Source organism: Typopeltis vanoorti, chromosome 4 (genome assembly GCF_054136105.1).
Source record: "Typopeltis vanoorti isolate ZY-2024b chromosome 4, IOZ_Tvanoo_1.0, whole genome shotgun sequence".
Taxonomy (NCBI): domain Eukaryota; kingdom Metazoa; phylum Arthropoda; class Arachnida; order Uropygi; family Thelyphonidae; genus Typopeltis; species Typopeltis vanoorti.
In genome coordinates, this window is record NC_143552.1 from 114,767,285 (window position 1) to 114,791,752 (window position 24,468).

A 24,468-nucleotide genomic window follows, 5' to 3' on the forward strand; every position below is an offset into this window, starting at 1 on the left:
ATAAAAGTGACTTGTGATACTCCGACAGGCAAATCTAAATTAATAACAGCAATCAACAAGTTCAAAGACATTTGCACGGAGGGAACAACGGTGCCATCTACAAAGAGAACTTGAAGAAAAACATCAAAATGGAGACACCAGTTGGATCAACTACAAGAAAGTTAAATTGGTGCAAAAAATCAAGGGACAGTACTAGTAGCCACCATGGAAACTAGTGTACAGGCACTGCATAGGAAATGTGCAAGAACCTTGCTTATCCATCTCGCCAACATCTGTGGCCTAAACTCCAACTTTAATAGTGTCTACTACGTTCTTCAGTCTACCAAACTCCACCTACTCTTTCTGGCAGAAACTCAAATCTCACTTCCTCCCAGCACTATTTATCTCAACCTTCCAAACTACACACTCTTTAACTGCTTTTGACCCAAGGGTGCTGCGCATACATCTGCTCTGGCATACCTTACCAGAGAGCCTAACCTCGAATTGTCCTACTTTGGTTGAAAATATCCCTTCCCCACTCAGTCAAATTCATTTGCATCTCTATTGCTCTCCCAATGCAACCAACTACTCTGAACTCTTTAATTTCCTCTCCTTAAAAATTGATTTTCTCCAGTCCCACTTTCCCAACATTGAAATTTATCTCCTGAGAGATTAATGTAACACCAGCTGGCTTTCCTCCTCCAGTTGTACACATATTGCAGGCAGAGATGCTGAAACATTTGCTATCACTAACGACCTTACAGAACTTGTTCAGATACCAATTAGAATACCAGATAACCCGAACCACTCCCCAAATACCCTAGATCTCTTCCTCACCAATGACCCTTCCAAATACACAAAGTAGTGTTCCCCCACCCCCTGAGTTAACTGATCACAATCTAGTGCTCAGCTCCTCTCCCATGCAGCAACACTTACACAGCCACTCCCATACAAGAGTAGTTTGGCATTATAACAGTGTCAAGTGAGACAGGCTCCACAACTTCTATGTTACATTTCCATGGTTGAACTAACTATTGCTTCCGGCCTTCTGACCCAAAGATATGCACTGAACTTATCACCAAAGTAATCCTAACCAGCATGAAAACATAATTCCCCACACTATCTGAACTGCCATTCCCTAACTAAACCCTGACTCTCCAAAAGATGTGCCAAGGCTGTAGAAATGAAAAACCAAACATTGTAACTACCTAAAATCAAGAATCCCATCCTCCTTTAAAGCTTACACTCCCTGAAGCCTGAAATAGATGCAAAAAAAAAAAAAAAAAAAAAAATCAATGCTTCCAAAACAGTTCGAAAGAGCAAAAAAGCATGAAACTATCAGCCTGCCCAACACTATTCCCTCCCCTATCATACCCAGATACCTAGGTTGCTTTATTGCATCATCACCCACAGAAAAAGCCAATCTTCTGGCTTCACACTTGCTTCCAATGTATGCATAACTGACAATAGTAAATACACCCCAACCATTCCATATGCCTAACATACAGTGCCCCTATATCCTTTTGCCAGGAAGCGATCAGAAAAATACTGTCCAAATTAGACACAAAAAAAAGTCCTGGCCCTGATGGCATTTCTCCAATTGTCCTGAAAGTTTGTGCACCAGAACTGACTTCTATCCTATGTTGTCTATATACTCTCTTACTCCACTGGTATCTATCCCATAACTGGAAACTGGCTTATATTCAGCCCATTCCCAAGAAGGCAAGTCAGTGCCATCCATCTACTGCCCTATATTGCTTACCTCACTCCTGTCTAAAGTAATGGAAAAAAATCAATTCCCATCTCCTACACTGCCTTGAAGGCATCCACCTAATAAACGTCTGCCAGTGTGGATTCCATTGCTGCTGATCAAGATCTGCTCACATACGTCACCCATCTCTGGACAAATGACATGAAGTTTGGCAAATTTCAAGTGGTTGCACTTCATCTCCAAAGCTTTTGACTGGGTCTGGCACAAAGGCTTGCTAAGCAAACTACCATCATTTGGTCTGTCTCAGGACTTTCTGTAGTTGGATTGCCAGCTTGCTGTCTCGATGCACACTATGTGTGATGTTGGATGGTTCCTTATCCTCTTACCAACCCTTTTCCTGATATATATCAATACAGTTTTGCAGACGACAGCACATTACACTCCCTTTTATTTGATAAACCTTACTCTACATAACAAACATCAACCACCACTGTCCTCAATTCTGATCTCTAAGCCATCCTCTGATGGGGGTTCAGATAACCTCATCAAGTTCAATACTGATAAAACCCAGTTCTGTTCTATTTCTCATTAAAAAAAAAAAAAGAACTTTTTTTTTTCGGTATTCTTTTTGACGATACCCAAATTTCCAGATTATTTGAGATTTCTCTTCTTGGAATTACCCTAACATCAAACCTCTCCTGGCATAAACACATCATAACCATTGCATCCTCAGCTTCAAAAAAAAAAAACTAGGATTTCTCTTTTGCTCAAGATGTTAACATTATTCAAATCACAAATTTGCCCAGCTATTGAATACTGGGGTGATGCCCCTAAAAAGCTCTCAGAATGCTTGACTCAATACAGGGGAGAGCAATTATTTATTAATGACCCATCTCTTACTAACTCACTTCTCCCACTTTCACTCATATGTTTGGTTTCTGCAATATGTATATTCTACAAGCATTTCCATGGGAAATGCTCATCTGAAATAATATCAATAATTCCCCCACTTAGTACTAAACTCTTTGGAAGAGATGCTGTAAACAAGTTCTTCCTTTCCCAACCCACTACCCATATACAGTACTGATGTACTATAAGTTGATCAACCAACCTCTCATATGGACACAACATACCGTATTTTCTGGTGTGTAAGACGCACTCATGAAATTTAATACAATTTTCTGGGAAAATATCTAAACTTTAAACCATTTCAAAATTGTAATTTTTTTCGATGTTGAATCACATATTTATGAAAAGAAATAATTTTGTCTTCATATTCTTTTGGCTGATTTTTGTTTTTGTACGCATACAAAGTCCACTGCGTTTCATGAAACAGTAACACCATGATGCACCACCTTTAAAATCTTCAATGTTACACTCACAGGCTACTTAAACTGCATGTGTACGAATCATTTTTGTTGAAATGGCAATGCCATTTTGCCGATTTTCTTGCACCCATTTCAAAACTTCGGTCTCTAGTTCTTGCCACTTCTCAATTTTTCCACGTTCTGCGCGCTTTTCATTATGCAAATTGTACAAAATCTGACCACGCCAAGTTCTAATAATTTTTTCTGTAGGCAGAGGTCCAAAATGTCCCTATTCCCATGTTCTTCTGCATATTTTGCAATTTGTAACTTGAAGAATATGAATGTCGCCTGTTTTTTTCCATCACTAAAATCTATGGGGAAATATCAAACTGAACACAAAATATCTCAATACTGATAAACATCGGTAACTGATTACTCGGATAAGATATTATGAAACTTGGATAGGGACTCCCCGTTCTTAGCCAATGATGCGCTAGAAGTTCACGTGAAGGTCACGCATCAATTTGATTGCACCATTAACCGCCTACAAAGATCTTGGAACATAAAAGGGAGTGCGTATGACTTTGAAAAGAGCAAACAATCTTTACCTTCATTATATAAGACGCTTTTAAGTTTAAGGTAAAAAAGTGTCTTATACACCGGAAAATACGGTAAATAAAAAAAAAAGATGGGTTCATTATTAAGGTATTTGAATTGCAGGAAATTGGACTTCAAGGATAAGAAGTCAAGTGTCGGAATGATTTTCAGAATTGGGGAAGAGCAGTAGAGACAGTAGATGAATGATACATAATGAGGCAAGGAAATCTTAAATTAGAGAAGGAGATTCAAGATGAGGTATCCTCTTGGAAGGAATATTGGATTGGACAAAAGCACGTGTCACCTGTGTGACAAGAAATCATACCAAATGTAGTTTGGACAATTGCAGTGGACTATAACATTCATGGAAGTAGTTTGGTGTCCATCAAAAACAGGGAAATCATATTTGAATGGCCTGTAGGTGAGGTGCGAATCATTTAAGTTGTTTATATCACCGATTTTGAAATGAATGCAAAGAGATTATTTTTACCTTTTTATACATATATATATATATATATATATATATATTTTTTGGAACAAATTAAGGGAGTTTTATTTTAACTGTATGTGTTTGGATTTATTGTCATGCTGGCATTTTAGAAGTGAAAAAGAATAAGAACAGGAGGTTCGTAATTTGGAAGTTAATACTCTTAGATATATTGCCCATGCAGCATTCTGTCCGTATGGTTTAGTATATTTACAAAAGGATGCGTCCACTTTATATTTGACGAAAATTGTATTATTTCCTCTCTTTTTAATCCTTTTTTCCCAAGTGTAAGCAAAGAATTTGAATATGAAGTTATCTTCATGAATAAGGTATTTGAGTAGAGGCAGTTGACCTTTTTAGAATGTCCCAGTACTATGCATAATATACTTCCTATGTGATATGTATACTGTCATACATTATGAGAAAGGAGTCATTATCCAGACCCTTTCATTCTTATCAATGGGAAGTAGACCAATGCATGTGCTGCAAGTTTGGTGTAAGAAGTCATGTTTCGGTATACAAGGATATGCATGGTACGTCATAGCCCATAGTATGACATCACTAATTGGGCCACTCACTTTAAAACAGATCAGATTCTTTTAAATAACAAACAAAATGGCATGCTCAGGCAATTACAATCAAGGAAAGGAAGCAATAGCTATAGTATCAACACTAAATATGGAGATAATCTTGAATTGCAGGCATTAAAGATTATCCCCATATTTAATGCTGACTACTATAGCTGCAGTGATTCATCCATGTCGACAAATCGCTGCCCTTTCATGGTTTTCTTTATCCGTGGGAATAAAAAAAAAAAGTTTCATGGAGGAGAGATCAGACATTCGTGTGATTTTTTATTATTTTTTTTTTTAATCCTCTGTGAGCAAATAAAGCACAGATTTAGTGGACATGCGTTTCATTTGCAAATCTTTGTTAAAATTCCCTGGCACAAACTCTGTGACAAATTTGTCTCTTCAGATACTTGTTCAATGATCTTTAGACTATCTTCATTGATTGTCTGGCAAACATTTTTGATGTTTTCATCATTTCTGCTTGTCAGGGGTTGGCCAGATCGTGGTTGATCTTCAACTGGCATGTTCCCATTTCTGAATCAGAAAAATCACTCTTAGATCTGTTTTACTTAAAACATCATTCCTTAAAGGCTTGTGGAAGCATAATAATAGTTTCATCTGCAGTTGTACCCAAAAGAAAAAATTTCTTGCACACTCGCTCTTCCTTGTGGTCAGCCATCACAAAGTCTCCAAACTTGCTTGGAAACAATAACAAAAAAAGCACCCAGAACAAGTAACCAGATTGGTGCAGAAAACTGCACACTCAAGATGTCTAGTGACATCATCCGTAACTAAAAATGCATGTGCCAAGTTCAGATTCTTTTTTTTTTTCTTTTGAGTACTCCTTTGTATAAGTTGAAATGACTACAATGATAGTTTAATCAAGTATCATTACTAAAAATTCACACATATACCACAGTAATTAAATTTTAATATGTAGATATTTTGTCTTAAGTATCTTAAGACATCAGTACAGTTATTACAACCATACTAGAAATTACATTCTTCAGAGGAACAAAATTTGTGTGCTCTGGATACCAAAGAATTTGTAATGCCATATTTTTTGTTCCTTTGAAGAATCTTTAAAACAACAATTGGAAATTATTAAAGTTACAGCCTTATTAAATGGATACAATGCAAAAACAACTCTATCATTAGCCACTTCCTTACACATCAGCCCAGACAGGAAGAAGCCCGTTGGACTCCTATACCATATATATGAAAGGCATCTCAGAATGTCTATCAAAAATTATGAAGAAATGCCAACTCGTCACTACCTATAAACTAATCAACTAAATCCACAATTTTGCTACCTTCCCCAAAAGGCGCACTCAGCAAACATCCATGCCCACTGCGAGATTCGAACCTGCAGCTTTTTGGCTGGAGAGTGGATGGTGTGCACAAGTTTTTCTCAGTTCTTCCCTTTCATTGAAATCATGTAATTGCACCAGCCATAATAATACAGCTGTAAATTATTAGAAATTTGTAATGAAACTTTTTCTTATAAAACTACTTACCAAGGGCCCCCCCTTTTTTTTTATGTCTCAAATCAATTGGAGTTCCATATAGTTAGTAGTACTACATCTATGTTTTCTTAGTTAAAAAGATTTTATGTATGAAGTTATTTAAATAAATATTCTGTTTTGTGCATTTTGCAACTGCTTGCAAGCTGACAAAATCCACTTGTTGCATCTGAGTTGGCAATCGTATTTGTCGAGCCCTGTTTGTGCTTATTCTTTTCCTTAAATTTGGCACCCATAGTAAAATCAGTAATTCAAATATACCATCCAAATAGATGTTGCTCTTAATTATTAGTTACGTGTCCTAAAACCAACAGATTCTTTTCTCTTCTATGTGGCTGGTGTTGATGAGAAGCACAAACTACAATGTCCACTGTCCTGAACATGTTTATATGATTGTCAAACTTGCAGTGAATAGTTCTTATTTTAAAAGTTGTTACCCCAACATAGTGGTCTGTCTGCTTTTACTATAATTGAATGACGACTGCTGTTTAACATGAAAGGAGTGTTGTGGGCATTATGCATGTTTTCTTTCATTGGGGTAAGACATGACTGTTCCCGCAAGGATGGCCATGCTTTCTCTTTTAGGTGTAACATCTGTATGTGTTTTTTTTTTCCTGAATCTCATACAAAGCGCTGGGTATAGAAATATCTTCTGATTTCTTATGAGGCCATTGAGCACTTTGGTTTCTTTCTTCCATCTCCCATATTCATATGGGAGATGGAAGAAAAATATATTGCAATTTAATTTGTGCTATTAGGATGTTTCTTAAAGATAGTTGACAATTTAAGTTGCAATTTAATTTGTGCTATTACGGTGCTATTAGGATGTTTCTTAAAGATAGTTGACCTTCTGGCATCATTTTTCTCCATTTTCTGAATAGATAACCACTACATGCCACTATTCAAAATATAACCCACAACATACCTGTAGTAGTCTATTGATAATGACAGTGTTTCTTTCCCATCCTATGCACATTTGTACTCAAAACTTATGCTCCAGAAGTAACTCCCATGCTTCCAGTCTATCAACACTTCTGGTAGTATATCACCCAATTGCTCGTCTTGCTTGGTGGTCCTTAAGGTGTTAAAGTTAAATGTAGACTATTTCTTCACCTGTAATCCCACTAGTTGATCAGCAACCACTTACCTTTGAATAAACCATGGAAGGATAGTGAGAAACCTCACTTCCACAACTAGTGCCCTAAACACTGATCTGTTTTCTATCGAGGTGATGTGAGGATAATCTTATCTGCTCCAATAATTAATACTCATCTCCATTTTGTGTGTATATTGGGATGTGGGGGGGGGGGAATTGGTATGTTTTTTCTGCTTAAGCCTTATCTGTAAGTGTTGAAAGTTTATTTTTCACTTGGTTAGAGTATAATAAAATTAGTTTAATCCATTGTCCAAGTGTGAGCAAACAAAGTTTGCGCCTGAAAGTATCTTCAGGACTGGGGTAAGGTGGTACAACACCAGGACAACTCGTTGCAAAGGTGGAGCAAGATACCAACACTCCTATCTCAGTATTTCCTATAATGCAAAACACATATCCGCAAGGAGATGTTTTGCATTATAGGAAATACTAAGATAGGAGTGTTGGTAGCTTGTTCCACCTTTGCAACGAGTTGTCCTGGTGTTGTACCACCTTACCCCAGTCCTGAAGATACTTTCAGGCGCAAACTTTGTTTGCTCACACTTGGACAATGGATTAAACTAATTTCATTCTTATCTGTAAATGTTTTAATATTATGGTGCTGTTCTGTAGAGCATAACCAAGTTCCTCTAAACATCTTCAGGTTTAGTGTAAACTTACATTGTAGAAATAAGTTTTAATGGTTTGTTAAAAGCAAATTGTTTCTATAATGTAAGATGTTCATTTTGAGTAATAGACATTTAAAAAAAAACTTGCTTTTCAGATTTTTTTGTCAAATATGGAAGGAGATGATGAATACACTGAAGCTAATGCAGGTGCATCCACAACTTACCCAGTCCAATGTTCCTCTCTGCGTAAAAATGGTTTTGTAATGCTGAAAGGTCGTCCATGCAAAATTATGGAAATGAGCACATCAAAGACAGGAAAACATGGTCATGCTAAGGTATTTGTTTTGTAAAAGAATACATCAATAACTTTTAAAGTTATTAATGTATTAAAACTATCTAAAAAAATTTTTTTATTACCAATAGCATAAAAATGTTATTCTGGTGTCCTCTGCTGAATTTCACTTTTCTTTCCTTTGTTACAGTATGTTACATTACCCTTGGACTAACTCTAGAACCATGTGTCTGTTTATAATTGTATTTGCAAATTAACTGGGTATAGCTGATAACTTAATCTTACCTCACTGATTCCCATTCACAAACTTTAGAAAATGGGTGTGGTTATAATTTTCTCAGTTTTCTAGCCATTACTTCAGCACAACCACTGAATGCTTGTAGTTACAAGTACAGCCATCAATTTTTATCTCAAGAACTTGGCAATATGAGCACTATTTCATTTCTCTGCTCATTATAATTATGCTCCTGTTAATTACTGACAACCTTTAGATTATTCGGTTTCCTTGTCATACAGAGAATGCCATCACCAGAAATAAACAACTGCTTGATCCTTGGAATTCATTATGTGCATTATGTATACACCAACATGAAAATCACTCTCGTTGATGTTCATCACCTTTAGTACACTTTGATATTCGGGATTTAAAGTGTTCTTACACATCACATCATACACGAGTAGTGGAGAAACTATTGAAGACTGGGGCTATTAACTGAATCAAGTGGCCAGCACATTCCCTACATCTCAACCCATAGAACATGTTTGGGATGCAATAGGGAGACGTATTGCTCTCGAAATTCCTCTAGAAAACAAACAAGGCCCTTGCTCGGAAGAAACAGTGGGCCTGTTTTGCCTCAAGAACTGAAACATTTGGTGCTTAACATGGTACAGTGTTGTGAGAGCTACATCGGGGTGGAAGCATTCCATGCTGAAATATTTCTCTGCATGGTTTTCTGTAAGCACTGTACATTAATTTCTTTCTTAACTACATCCTTGAGAAATTTTTAACTTTCCTCCAAAATATATTGCAATTTAATTTGTATGAAATTTATAACACATTTGGCTGTAATTGTGAAAATTTTTTCATATACAATTAAAAATGTAGTTCATCCTTAGCTTTCAGAAACCAGTGTATTTCAGTCATATAGATCAAGATAATCATCAAATTCCTAGTATATACTACCTCCAAAAGGTGTATATGATGCTATGAGTGCTACATGAAAAGGTTGCATATATATATATATTACTTCCTATCAACAGTTTTCTCCATATTAGTCTGTTAGGGTGCCAGTTTTATCAGATCTTATATTTCATGAAGCACTTCTAAATACATTGCTCAAGATCTTGGTTTCCCTGATGATCTTTTTCTTCCTGATATTAAATGCCTGTTTTGCTGAACTTTCATTTCCCATTGAGTGATCATGTTACCTGAGATTAGCATTCTTAAACATTCTTGAATGTTAATAATGTAATGTAAATTTATATTAAGTCGTCATCATCAAATTCCTGACATGTACCCTCAAGGGGTGTACAGGATATGACAGTACTACATGAAAAATTTACATCATTACTAACTTCCCATCTACAATTTTCCTCCAAATCAGTCTGTTACCTGTCAAGACTCCAACATTATCAGATCTTATATTTCTATCGTCTAAGGCACTTTGTACCGTATCAATCCACCTATATCTTGGTTTTCCTCTGGGTCGTTTTCCTGCCAACCTGGCAGAGAACACTTGTTATGCTAATCTTTCCCCGCTCATTCTGTTTAAGGGACCATACCACCTGAGATTAGCTCTGCTAATGCATTCCTCGATCCTGACAATGTCAAGTTCTTTCCTAATATCATCGTTTTTAATATGATATTGCCATCTGTTCACGCCTCTAATCTTTCTCAGGACTCTCATATCTGCAATCTCTAGTCTTTGGTCAAGTGTTTTACTTCTGACCCAGCTCTCATATCCATAAGTTAAGACTGGTTTGAACACTGTCTTGTATACAGCTAATTTAGTGTTCCGACTAATTTCTCTCTTATTCCATATGAATTTATTCAATTGACTTCCTAACATACCAGCTTTGTTGATTCTGTTGTCTATTTCCATATTTAATTTACCATCTTCAGTAAAAATCGTGCCTAAGTTGCTGAAATGTTTTACTTGTTCCACAGGTTCCCCGTTCACAACACAGTTGACATTTTCAACAATTCTACATATTTTCATTGCCTTTGTCTTTTTAATGCTGACCATCATACCATATCTATTACAACAGTTATATCATTTAGTCAGGAAATCTCGGAAACTTGTAGCAGATTTATTTAGAAGTATGACATCGTCCACATAAAGCAAAGAGCTGACATTAACATCTCTAATTTTGATATCATGTTTAATACCACTTTCCTTCATAATGTGATCCATATAGATAATGAATAACAGAGGAGATAATATACATCCTTGTCTCACACCAGATTTAACATTAAACCATCTTCCTGTACTTCCTTCAATTCTAACTGCTGACTCACAACTCAAATAAAGACTAAGTATTGCTTGATATAATGCCCCATTGACACCATATAACTGTAGTGTATTGAATAGCTTCTCTCTTGGCACCTTGTCATATGCCTTTTCCAAATCGACAAAACTTAAATACAAATATTTGTTATATTCCCATGCTTTCTCAACTATTTGTCATAAAGTGAAGATCTGATCCTGACAGCCTCTATTTGGCCTGAATCCAGCTTGTTCTTCACCAAGCTTTTCTTCCACAATTCTTCTCAACCGTTTCTCAAGTATACTTGCATAGATCTTGCCAGGAACACTCAGTAGGGAAATACCTCTGTAATTCTCACATTCAGTTTTATTTCCCTTTTCATATATGGGTACTATGAGAGCTCTATTCCAATCATCGGGAATTCGTCCCACTGTCCAGGCTTTCTGAACTATGCAGTGTAGCCACTGTAAGACTTTTATACCATCATACTTCGCATCTACTCCTGCCTTTCCACATTTCAAGCCTTTGATGGCTTTTTCTACTTCAAGTATGGATATGTATTCCTGACTGTATTCCTGTTGAGTGTTTTTTACCACTGTGCTATCAATGCTTGTTTCATTTAGCAATTTTTCGAAGTAATTACTCCATACTTCAAGGATATCTTTTTCTCCTGTTTTCATGTCACCTTTATCATCTCTAACTCCTTTTACGGCACCCTTTCCTCCATTTCTAAGCTTCTTCAACAACCTCCAGAATATTTTGCCACCTTCTTGATATTTATTTTCTATGTTCGTGCCAAAGTCCTCCCATGACTTTTGTTTAGCTAGTTTTACAGTGTTTCACTTTCTTACATTTGTCTCTGTATTCTCTAAGAGCAAAAGCTGACTTATTTGCCAGGAACTTTTGATATGCTTACTTCTTTTCCTTCACTGCCTCTTTAACTTCCTGTGTCCACCAGGGAATTCTGATTTTTTTATCCTTGCACACAACCTCACCACATGCCTCTCTGGCAGAATCAATCAGGGTTTTCTTCAAAGCTTGCCACTGAATATCCAAGGTTTGGTTCCTGTTCTCAAACTCTTTCATTTTTTCTTCAATAATCTTTGTGCATTTTAGTCTACAGTTCACATCTGAGAGCTGCTAAACTTTTATTCGCTTTAAAACTTTCTTACATGTTCTTCTTTTCAATATGAAATTCAATTTTATCCTACTCAAGACTGAATAGTGATCACTTCCAATTTCAAATCATCTGTACACTCTGGTGCCTGCACCAGGGGAGAAAAAATCACTATCAACAATAACATAGTCAATGAGACTTTTCTTATTCCTTGCTGCTTCTCTCCATGTGAATTTGTGCACATTTTTATGTTGGAACATGGTGTTAATAATAACCAGTCCATGTCCTGAGGAGAAATCCAACAGGTATTTGTCATTATTATTAGCTTTGCTCTTTTCTCCAAAATTTCCCAAAATATTTTTGCATATCTGACAATCATTTCCTACTCTGCTATTTAGATCCCCAACAAGGACCAACTTTTCCTTTTTCATTGTCAGTTGCTTTTTCTAAAGCATGAAAAAATTCCTCCACTTCTACCTTAGTAGAACCGTCTGTGGGACCATAGGCACAAATAAGTCTCATTGTCCAATTCACCATTCTGATATTAGCCCACATCACTCTACTTGAGACTTCCTGCCATTCAAGAAGATTAGCCTCGTATTTTGTGTTGAATACTATTGCTGCTACTCCTTTTCCTTGATTGTCATTGCCTGAATATAACATTTGTATTTATTGCTCAGAAAGATCTCACCAGTTTTTGTCTTTTTAGTTTCAGTCACCCCTACTATATCGATCTGGTACTTCAGCTAGCTCCATTTCTTTGCCATTCAGGCTTCTTATGTTGATGGTACCGATCTTTAACTCTGGTGATGTTGAGTTGGGGTGTGCTTTGAGATTTGTCCCAGTAGCCATGGAACCGGGGCGAACAGCGAAAAGTTTTGACTTTTCAGTGTTCGCCCCTGTTCCATGGCGAAAACAACGGGGGGCCTTGTTTAACCTGGCGACACCCCAGCCAGCATGAAATTTTGTCATGTATTACCATCATTTTGTATATTGGTTTAAGCCAATAAGAATACAATTTGGTCGGCTAAATCCCAAATTGCCAGCCCATCCTCGTTCGTTCAGTATCCAGATAGATACCCATCACGGTGCACCATGAGAAGGTGAGGATTGGACATTAGGTTAGAAGCCCTGGTCTGTTCTCCGCATTCCTTTAAAGGCTATGTGGAGGTCTCATTTCAGTTATACAACTTGGACACTTAAGCACCCCCAAATAATCACTTCTAATTTTTCTCAGAACATATATCTTCGGTTTCCAAATTTGATCAACTTGTATTTAACTCAGCTCTTCAGATTCATATTGTAAGAATTTATAAATTTAAGCCTTTGTATGCAGCTAGTGTAGTGTTTTGTTCTCTTTCATTTTCTTTAAGTTGATTCATTTGACTCCATACCATACTAGGTTTGCTTGTTATGTTTACTATTTCTATGTTTAATTGTGCTTAAATATCTGGATTGTTTTATTTGTTCTGTATGCTTCCATTTAGGCAGCTCATGTTTTGATGTTTCTGCTTATTTTCATTGTATTTTTTTCTTTCTGATTTTCATGCCACACTTTTTTATGTGTATCATATCTACTCTGCTATTCTTGCACATGGCTCATATTTCTTTTGAAATTGATTGTTATTTTACCTTTCTGAAAAGAATTTTGAGCAACTGTCAGAATCGGGGCACTAAAGTGAGTAGAAAAAATAAAACCATATTTTAATATTAGCGTTTATTATTTATGTGGATATGCACTAAATATAGTGTAATACTACGACTTTTAATAATATTTAGCAAAAACTCGCAGTTGTTTTTCGCTGTGTATAGTATAGAGCTGGTGTAAGCACTAGATGAACTGGGTGCGCCTCTGTGATGTTATCGCTTATAACATGACAGCCTTACACTATTGATTTTTTTTTTTTTACATGCTATGCATGTAGGAAAAAATATCAAAAAAATTAAATCGTTTAATTTTTTCATACAATCGTTTTTCCATTGAAAATTAAACGATTCTTGTCATTGTGCAGTTTTTTTTTGTTTGTTTTTTTTAGTTTGTACATCTCTAGTTATAATAGCTCATAACCAGTAATCAGCAACTCATATATATCCATAATTCTAGTCTGTCTGCATTTTTGTATGTTTTGTGATTTCTGCTGTGTTGTTAATGTATGTATTCTTCAAAGTGTGCAATTTTACATAAAAATGTGTTTTGATTTTTTTAACCTTTAAATTTTAACTTCATTAAAAAAAATATAAAAAAAAGTAAGGGGTTTTCAACTTAAAATTGCATTGGGGTGTCAAGACCCCCCACACACACACACACAGAGCCAGCACTGGCAACTATTGCTCTTATGATTTAGCAGAAATGGAGTCATGGAAATATTTGTAGAAGAGACAAAGTATAGTAAATGAGATCTGTGCACCACCAAAAATTCGAGAATGCAAATTTTGGATTTATATAGATTAGTAACTGAACAGGTGAAAAGTATGAGAATAAAAAAAAATGCCAAGGATTCTATAGAAGAGATCTCTTAACTGTTGAGATGAATAATATTAAATGTAAGAGGAAGAGAAGTAAACTTTTTTGCAAGGGGAAAAAATTGTTTTGGAAGCATTGAAGGTGACTAGGTCATCATTCTGTTGAAGACTGGTATGTAGATCACTTTCGAGCACTTATTCTACAGGATCTTGAAGCTGAGATGATGTTTGAGTGGGAAGTAATCATCATCAAAGTACTGAACTGATATGTACCCTCAAGGGGGTGTACAGTATATGATAGTACTACATTAAAAACTTATATCGTTACTATTTCCTATCCTCAATTTTCCTCCAAATCAATATGTTACCTGTCGAGACTACAACATTATAAGATCTTTTATTTCTGTCTTCTAAGGCACATTTAACTGTATCAATCCACCTATGTCTTGGTCTTCCTCTGGGTCTTTTTCCTGTTGACCTGGCAGAGAACACCTGCTTAGCTAATCTTTTCTCTCCCATTCTGTTTAAGTGACCATACCATTTTTTAATATGCCATCTGTTCATACTGCTAATCTTTCTCGGGACTCTCATATCTGCGGTCTCTAGTTTTTGTTCAAGTGTTTTATTTGAACCGGCTCTCAGATCCATAAGTTAAAATTTGTTTTAACACTGTTTTGTATACAGCTAATTTAGTGTTCCGACTAATTTCTCTCTTATTCCATATGAATTTATTCAGTTGACTTCCTACCATACCAGCTTTGTTGATTCTGTTGTCTGTTTCCATATTTAATTTACCATCTTCACTAAAACTTATGTCCAAGCTGAAATGTTTTACTTGTTCCACAGGTTCTCCGTTCACAATGCAGTTCACATTTTCAATGTTTCTGCCTATTTTCCTTGTCTTTTTAATGCTGACCTTCATACCATGTCTATTACAACAGTTATTCAATTCAGTCACGGAATCTTACAGACTTGTAACAAATTTATTTAATAAAAGTATAACATCATCCACATAAAGCAAAGAGCTGAGATTAACATGTCCAATTTTGATATCAGCTTTAATACCACTTTCTTTCATAATGTGATCCATGTAGATAATGAATAACAGAGGGAATATGTACATCCTTGTCTGACACCAGATTCAACATTAAACCATCTTCCTGGACTTCTAATTCTAACTGTTGATTTACAATTCAAAACAAGACTACATGTTGCTTGATATAATCTCCCATTGACACCATAGAACTATAGCTTTTTTTTTTCACCTTCTCATGTGCCTTTTCCAGATCTACAAAACTTAAATACAGATCTTTGTTATGTTCCCGTGATTTCTCAACTATATGTCGTAAAATGAAAATCTGATTCTGACAGCCTCTATTTGACGTGAATCCAGCTTGTTCTTCACCAATCTTCCCTTCCACAATCCTTCTCGACCGTTTCTCAAGTATACTTGCATAAATCTTACCACGAGCACTCAGTAGGGAAATACCTCTGTAATTCTCGCATTGTTTTGCTTCCCTTTTTATACTATGAGAGCTCTACTCCAATCACCTTGAATTGGTCCATCTGTTCAAGCCTTCTGAACTATGCAGTGTAGCCACTGTAAGACTATATACCTCCATACTTGAGCATTTCTGGTCGAATATCATCTACTCCCGCTGCCTTTCCACATTTCAGGCTTTGATGACTTTTCTACTTCAAGTATGGATATGTATTCCTGACTGCATGCCTGGTCGGTGTTTTTTACCACTGTACTGTCATCACTGCTTGTTTCATTTAGCAATTTTTTGAAGTTATTACTTCATACACGAAGGATATCTTTTTCACCAGATTTCATGTCACCTAATGTCCAATCCTCACCTTCTCGTGGTGCATCCTGTTGGGTATCTACCTGGATACTGAACAAACTAGGATGGGCTGGCAATTTGGGATTTAGTCGACCAAATTGTATTTTTATTGACTTAAACCAAAATACAAAATGATGGTACAACATGACAAAATTTCATGCCTGCTGGTCGTCACCCTGTTAAATTGAATTTCATATTGAAAAGAACATGTAAGAAAGTTTTAAAACAAATAAAAGTTTAGCAGCTCTCAGATGTGAACTGTAGACTAAAATACACAAAGATTATTGAAGAAAAAATGAAAGCTTTGAACAGGGACCAAACCTTGGACATTCAGTGGCAAGCCTTGAAGAAAACCATGATTGAATCAGCCAGAGAGGCATGTGGTGAGGTTGTCTGCAAGGATAGAAAAATCAGAACTCCATGGTGGACACAGGAAGTTAAAGAGGAAGTGACGGAAAAGAAGGAAGCATATCAAAAGTTCCTGGCAAATAAGTCAGCTTTTGCTTTTAGAGAATACACAGACAAATGTAAGAAAGTGAAACACTGTAAAACTAGCTAAACAAAAGTCATGGGAGGACTTTGGCAAGAACATAGAAAATAAATATCAATAAGGTGGCAAAATATTCTGGAGGTTGTTGAAGAAGCTTAGAAATGGAGGAAAGGGTGCTGTAAAAGGAGTTAGAGATGATAAAGGTGACATGAAAACCGGGTGACTCTCCAGCTGGCATGAAATTTTTGTCATGTTGTTTCATGCCAGCTGGAGAGTTTTCTATGTTTTGTTTTCTATGTTTTCTATGTTTTTTATGTTTTGGTAGTTTAGTTTTGAGTGGGAATTGTTCTCAGCAAAACCATGGATTAAGGTTTTGCTGAAGAGAAGAGTGTTTATGTATATCAGTAAGAGGGCGGTTGAAAAAATTTTAAGCACATAATGAGTTCATGTAGTTTCTGGTGTGTTTAGGCTGTTTGGAATAAATGCGAGGAGTTACTTCATTTTTCAAGAAGCAAAGAATGATTATGGAAACCAAAAAGAAAGATGCACATATGAAGACCTACAAGAAAACTACAAATATACACTTTATATTATCCCTAGTTTTGATACTCAAATATGGATCTCAATAGGGCAAATAAAAAAAGAAATAGAAGTTGTATAAATTTTTCATGAAAGAGTGGTGCTATCAAAAAGCTATAATTTAAAAGTGTCACTTCATTGGATATTTATTCTCCATTTGATCCAAAAGCTTTCTATAGAATGCATGCTTGGATGATAAAAATGCTGAATTAACAGCATCTACTCGAATACTTGATGAGAAACACCGGTCTGGAGATATTAACTGTTAACTGATATTTGGTGAAGGTGAAGTTAGAGTATTGTCGATTAGTCTTCAATTAAATGGAAAGATATGGTTCCTGGATTTTGGAAATAACTAGCTGAACAGATGGTTTCAAAAGAAAGTAAGAAAGAAAAGCATTTGAACACTGGGAACAATACGAATTTCAACCAGTGTATGTGACTCAGGATTTTTTCCAAATGAATTTGATAACCAGAGGTTCATTGACAAAAGGAGCCTGTGTAGCTCAGTGGATGTGGCGTTTGCCAACCACGGCGCTTGGCCGCACGAAGGAAGACTTGGTTTCGAGTCTAGTCGGCGACTAGAGGAAATTTTTCCAAGCCCTTTTTCGACCGGTTCCCCAGTTAGTCGATCTCTGGCACGGGCAAGCAGGTTTTTCCTCCCGGAAACTCGGGTTTTTCGTCCTGTAAACTCAAGAAAATCGACCGTAGAACCCACATTATTTCAGACATTGAATATATTGTGTTAGGGTTGGGGACCACGAGATGGCGGCACATTTGAGTCGTCTCTCTTCACTGAGTACCGCTTAATTAGTGATAGCCTTGGACCATCTATCTCTGATTGGTACCAGTGGAGATTGAACTGCCCACTCAGTCTCCAAAAGTTAGGTAGGGCTAAATGGCCTCGCCTACTCCCCGTATACGGGAATAAAAAGGCGTTGGCTTTTTTTTTTTTTTTTAAATTGTAGTCTACAGTTGACATGCTACAGTCCAGTGAAATATGTTGGTTTGTGGCTGCTTAGAAACCTCATCCTGCAAAAAACAAATAGTAGGGAAAGAAGTTGTCATATTATGATCTGAGAATGAATTTTTTTATATACATTTTCATTTATTTTTATATCCTTGTACAATAAATTTATGCATAGCAAACTATCTACATAATTTCTTATTCTATAAAAAAAAAATTATCGCACTATACATCATAATTCTTCAGATTATCTTTTACAGAAAGAACTACGATATATAACTTCTTCCTTTTTATCTAATGGTTATAAGAATTGCTTCATTAAAAGAACTTTGAGTAGTTTTAATGTCTTCCTCTTCAAACACAGAAGAAATATCGTGCATTCCTATCCCTTATGTACAAGGCATCAGTGAACGTATAGCAAAAGTTTTAAAACCACTGAATATTTTTGTTGCCTTTCGACCGTTTAGAAAACTCCTAAGGACAAGCTTCCACATCTTAATCATCCTGGTGTCTACCAGATTCCGTGCTCTTGTGGATTATCTTATTTTGGACAAACGGGAAGATCTGCCTCTATTCGGCTAGAACACCAATCTTATATTGCACACTTTAAACCTGAAAAGTCTGGACTTGCAGAACATGTCATCTTAGCTAGACATAGAGTTCATTGGAGAAAGACAAGAGTTCTTTGCAAAAGTCGGTTCCTCATGGAACGCCTTTATAAAGAAACATGTGAAACTCTGCTTCATTACCCTTAAACTTAAACAAATTATTATTATTATTATTACCACGGGCTACTCCAGGAGTCCTTAGACTCATCGAGGGAGGCCCTAAACATCATGTTCACGCAGCTGTTCAACATTCTCACAGTATCTATCATACCTTGCCTTGAACTCGCTCACTGTCATAGCACCCACAACAGACTCTGGCAGCTTATTCCACTCATTTACACTCTAAAAGTAAAGAACCCAGCTCTAACACCCTGCTAACCACGCTCTTGCCCAGCTTCCATGGGTGTCCCCTAGTTCTCCCACCACCAGTCCTGATCTCAAAAATATCATCTGAATTAATCCTATAGAATCCTTTTAGCAATTTGAATGTCTCAATCATGTCTCCCCTTTTCCACCTATCAACTAGTTTCTGCAACCCACAAATCTTCAACCTGTTCTCATATGGTTCATTCCATAGACCTGCTATCATCTTAGTCACTCGCCTCTGGATCCTCTCAACCTCCTCCCCATCAAGAAGGAACCGAGGTGACCAAATCTGGGCACAGTAGTCGAGATGAGGTCTTATCAGGGCTCGGTACAGAGGTACAATAACTTGTTTTTCTCTGCTCGTCAAGGTATTTTTCAACAACCAAGTGAGTTGATGAGCTGATTTAGCTACTTTCGCAATGTGCCCCCTAAACTTCATCTCCCTATCCACCAACACTCCCAAGTCCCTGGCCTCATCAATCTTTTGGAGTACAGTTCCACCAATGTGGTATACTGCTGCTAATCTTTTCACTCCGAAATGCATAACCTTACATTTTGTCACATTAAATTGACATCCATTCTCCTTAGTCCAGAACTCCAATCTATCTAAGTCATCTTGCAAGACTTGGACATCTTCTGCATTCACTATCGCCCTACCCAGCGAACAAATGAACTGTCCCACTTAGACCCTTCCCTATATCGTTAATGAACAGATTAAACAGCAGTGGTCCAAGAACAGAACCCTGTGGCACACCACTAGTCACAGGCCGTTTTTTGGACTCTACTCCTGAATAAACTACTCTTTGATATCTCTCCATCAACCACCCAGCTATCCATCTCACCAACCCTATATCCATTCCCATATGTTGTAGTTTACGGATTAGAATTCCATGTGGTATCCTGTCAAACGCCTTTGCCAGGTCCAGCAGTATCACTGTAAACCCATTTCCCTTATCCAGTTCAGCCGTCACCTTGTTATAAAACTTGAGAAAGTTACTTCTGTCCCCTTTATGGGAGATAGTACTTTACAAATCAGCTAATCTTTCCTCTTTTTTTTTTTTTAAGGAAATGTATTGACCTTTTTAATTATTTTACACCAGCTACTTAGGTGGTGCTTTTTGGAATTGTCAGTTATTGTTTAATTTGAGCTTAATATGTACTGAAGATGTCTGTGACACACAGGCAAAAATTATACTATTAAATAATCTGTGTACATGAGTTTGTATTAATGGTGATTAAGCCTATCCAATTTTGTTAATGACACATAACAGGTTTATGCCCCTCCAATTATTACAGTTTGGTCAGGATTTTTCATTCCTTAAAACAGTCAAATTTGTCACAGTATTTATTTTTGCATAAATCATCTAAAAAGATTTTTATTGATGAAATACTTGACTTTTCAGACAAAAGGTGTATTTTCAAAAAAAAAAAAAAAAAAAAAAATTCTACGAACTAGATAAATAGGTAATGTTTTTTGATTATAATGTTTGAAATGCTGCACTTCCTGTATAATTAGCATGACTGAAATGTTTTTTTTTTTTTTCAACTTGTGCTTTAGGTTCACTTGGTTGGGCTTGATATCTTCACTAACAAAAAATATGAAGATTTATGTCCTTCTACACATAATATAGATGTTCCAAATGTTAGCCGTTCAGATTTTCAGGTAAGTATATTTTTTACAATTTCTTACCATGACAGTTCTAGATTATCTAGAAGAGATAGTCCAGAATAATCATTATGGATACATCACTGTTGAAATTATTTTTGGTGGCTCATAATATTTTTTGCAGAGTGATCTATTTTCTTGAATAGATATAATTTTAATTACATGTTCCAGTATAAAATTATAAAACCTTCAGCAGGTTTGAGATTTGTGTTTTGCTCAAAGAGAACTTTTATATTGAGCAGAAAATGATATCCAATTCAACTTTAAACATATGAATGCAATATGTGGGTTAGTTAGCTCATAGAAAAGAAATGAGATAATCTTGCTTGCAAGAAATAAAAGAATAATATAAAAAGGTTTTTGGTTCGATTACAAAGTAAATTTTAAGAGATAAGAATCTAATTTCATGTCTTGGTCCAAATCAAGTGGTCTGGACTTGTTGAGCTTGCAAATCAAAAATTCAATTTACTGATTTCTCTAAATGTGTTATCATGTTAACTGGCTTTTGGAACAGCACTTTGTAACATTCATTTAACTAGCTATTAAATCAAATCCTAACGTTGGCATAATTTAGAGATGACTGCTTTGATCAGTGTGTGTGTGTATTTGGGGGAGGGGTGCCTTTTTTTTTTTTTTTTTTTTTTTTTAAGTGGGGTTGAATTGGCCAATCTCAGACTTCTCTGAGGTAGGAGTTGTTTTGTTGGTAACTGATATTTCCTTCTTCATGACATATTTGGTTTCATTAAAAACAATGAAAATACACTAATACCTGAGAAATATGATTTAAACAAAACACTTATTTATATCAGAAGCAGATGGAACATTGGAATTGTAACATGCTACAAGAGTTTAAGTAGATAATGGGATAATAAAAGATTAATCTTTAAAAATGATTTTATAAATTATGTTGAAAGCAATATGAAATGATTGGAGAGCCATTTAAAAAAATCGGCAGTGCATTAATTCTTAGATGCATATATCTACTCTATATATATAAAAAGATGAGCCAAAATTTGAAACTTTTTTTGTCTCTGGCTTACCAGCCTGGAACTGTGTGTGTGTGTGGGGGGGGGGGGGCTAGTATAATATATATAGCTAAAAAATTTAACAGTCATGAAGAAAATTGGCATGCATAATATATTTCTGCTTTCCAACCAGGTGCGGTCTGAATTTAAATCTTTTCACATGGATAGCAGGTGGATTTCATTTCCCAATGACCATGTTGCTTATTCGAAGCCTGAAATGGATGAAAAAGTGCTTTGTAGAGCAGAGTTCCTAAATTATCTAATTTGTAGCTTCTCTGATAAAAGATTTCATGATTGGGATTATTATTTAAAAAAAAATCTGTAAATTCTAACATTGTGTTACTAGAGTTGAGAAACATTTATATTTTTTATCTGTTCTGAAGAGTAATGTATTATATAGTTAGTGCTATATCTAAAAATTGTCTTCTATCAATCCACTACTTTTCTTTCCCCTTGTTTCTAATTACTGCAAAACTTATAAGAAAATGAAAAAAAGATAATATGGGGGAGTGAAACAGCATGCAATGTGGTAGACATTAACTTCATCAGTAGTTTGCTAACAATATATATATACACACACAGTAAAACCTCGTTTTTACGTTCCTGTCATTTTCCATTGGTCCTGTCTTAAGGCCTATTCTTACAATATATTTTTTTCCCACGATTAACAACTTGATGTGGACATTATTTCCTATTATTTGCAGCTTTTTCTTGGGTGGCAACACTGATTTTCAAATAGATTTCTGTGGAAATCTGCACATTTCTGCCATTACAGTGACTTGCAGCAGTGAAGAGCGATACTGTGAAGTTTTCATATCAGCTTGGGGATTAATGGTTTTACTGCGTCAAATGGATTGATTGGTCGTTTCAAGACTCATCACAATATTATGTATAATCAAGTGTGTTGAGAAAGTAATAGTGTTGCAGGAGAAACTGTAAACCAGTGGAAACATGAACTAAAGACAAGTATTCAGCTACAAAGCAAAATATTTTCAATGTTGATGAAACTGGGCTCTTTTATAACATTCTGCCAAGTAAAACATTGTTTTAAAGGACAGAAGTGTCACGGTGGAAAACTCGGCAAACAGAGGGTAACTGTGTTGCTCGTGGTCAATGCTGATGGATCAGAAAAATTACCTCCACTGGTTATTAGTAATTTAAAAAGCTAAGGTGTTTTAAGAACGTGAAAAATCTGCCTACTAAGTATGATGCCAACAACACAGCATGGATGACCAGCAGCATCTTCACATCCACCATGCATGCTCTGGATGCTAAAATGGGGGCAAATCACTGCAAAATACTACTACTGCTAGACAAATGTCCTGCACACCCTGAAGATTTGCAGCTCAGAAACATTAGATTAGTGTTCTTTCCCTCTAATTGTACAAGTGAGCTTCAGCCATTAGATCTGGGCATCATCCATGCATTTAAATGGAAATATAGAAAAATGCTAGTTGAAAAAAAGCTGTGTTTATGCAATGATAATGGTATGGACCCAAAACAAATGACCATATCAATCCTTGATATCATGCATTATGTGGCCAAAACATGGTTTCATGTTACTCCTGAAACCATATCCAACTGTTTCCGGAAGGCAGGAGTTAAGTTTGTGGAAGAGGAGGAACAACTACAGGAGGAAGAAAGTATGTCAGAGCCCAACAACTGGTATGTGATGGATGAGTCTTCCTCATTTCAAGACTATGTTGATGCTGGTGTGATCATATCAATGGTACCAAGTGTAGAAGACATCCTTTCCAACCACCTTAGTGGAGAAGTGGTTGAAGAAGACTGTTATCAAGAAACTACTGTCCCTACTAGTAAAGAAGCAATGGAAGCTATCTCTGTTCTGAGGCGGTATATTGCAATGCATCAGGAGACGATGGGGCATTTAATGCCTTATACACTGGAGAGGCAGGTGGAGCATCTTGCATACACATTTGACATGGCACACTTAGTCTTAAAACGTTTTAAATTTGTTTTCATTATTTCACGGCCTCCCTTGGGGGGTCGTGGCTCACAGGTTTGGGAGGCGCTGATCTAGTATGTAGAGCCACATACTAGCAGTAAGTCATCTTTTAGCCGTTTTTAATGTTTTTTACATTTCCTGCTATTTACACTTTTTTCCATCAGTCCCCTGGAAAGTGTAAAAAAAAGGGGGGGTACTGTATATACTTTTTTTTTTTTTTTTTCAAATCATTTCTTTTCTTATTATCAGTTAAGGATAATGAGTCAGTACATTTTATTTATTTATTTTTTTTATTATTAGCTTATTGATATTAGTGATGATGGATTTGCCACATTGATGAATGACAAAGGTGACACACGTGATGATCTTAGAATTCCAGAAGGTGATCTTGGTCAGAAAATTAGAGAAGAATTTGGTAAAGAGGATAATACTGTGATTGTAAGTACCATGAACTATATTTTTAGTTTTAATGGTCACTCCATAAATTTTGAATGATTAAGTATAAGTATGCTTGCTGATGATAGTACACCCCCCATTACCCTACTCCTTTGGTAAATCCTGCAGTGCACGAATATCCAAAGCTTCAAGATTTTCTATAGCCAGTACCTTGAATAGTGATTTCCCATACCATTGGGGCAATGATAATCTGCTAACTTTC

General features: G+C 36.1%; 1 protein-coding gene across 3 annotated transcripts in view; it reads left to right on the top strand.

Annotated features, from left to right (window-relative positions):
- LOC150107623 (eukaryotic translation initiation factor 5A-1-like) overlaps positions 1 to 24,468 on the top strand; it is a 67,596-nt gene that overhangs the window by 31,585 nt on the left and 11,543 nt on the right. For all 3 annotated transcript variants that reach the window (XM_090391431.1, XM_090391429.1, XM_090391430.1), the window contains exons 2-4: positions 8,093 to 8,272; positions 20,712 to 20,816; positions 24,111 to 24,248. In XM_090391431.1, the coding sequence (XP_090247557.1) occupies positions 8,108 to 8,272; positions 20,712 to 20,816; positions 24,111 to 24,248 (408 nt within the window). In that variant the 5' untranslated portion in view covers positions 8,093 to 8,107. The remainder of the gene's footprint in view (positions 1 to 8,092; positions 8,273 to 20,711; positions 20,817 to 24,110; positions 24,249 to 24,468) is intronic.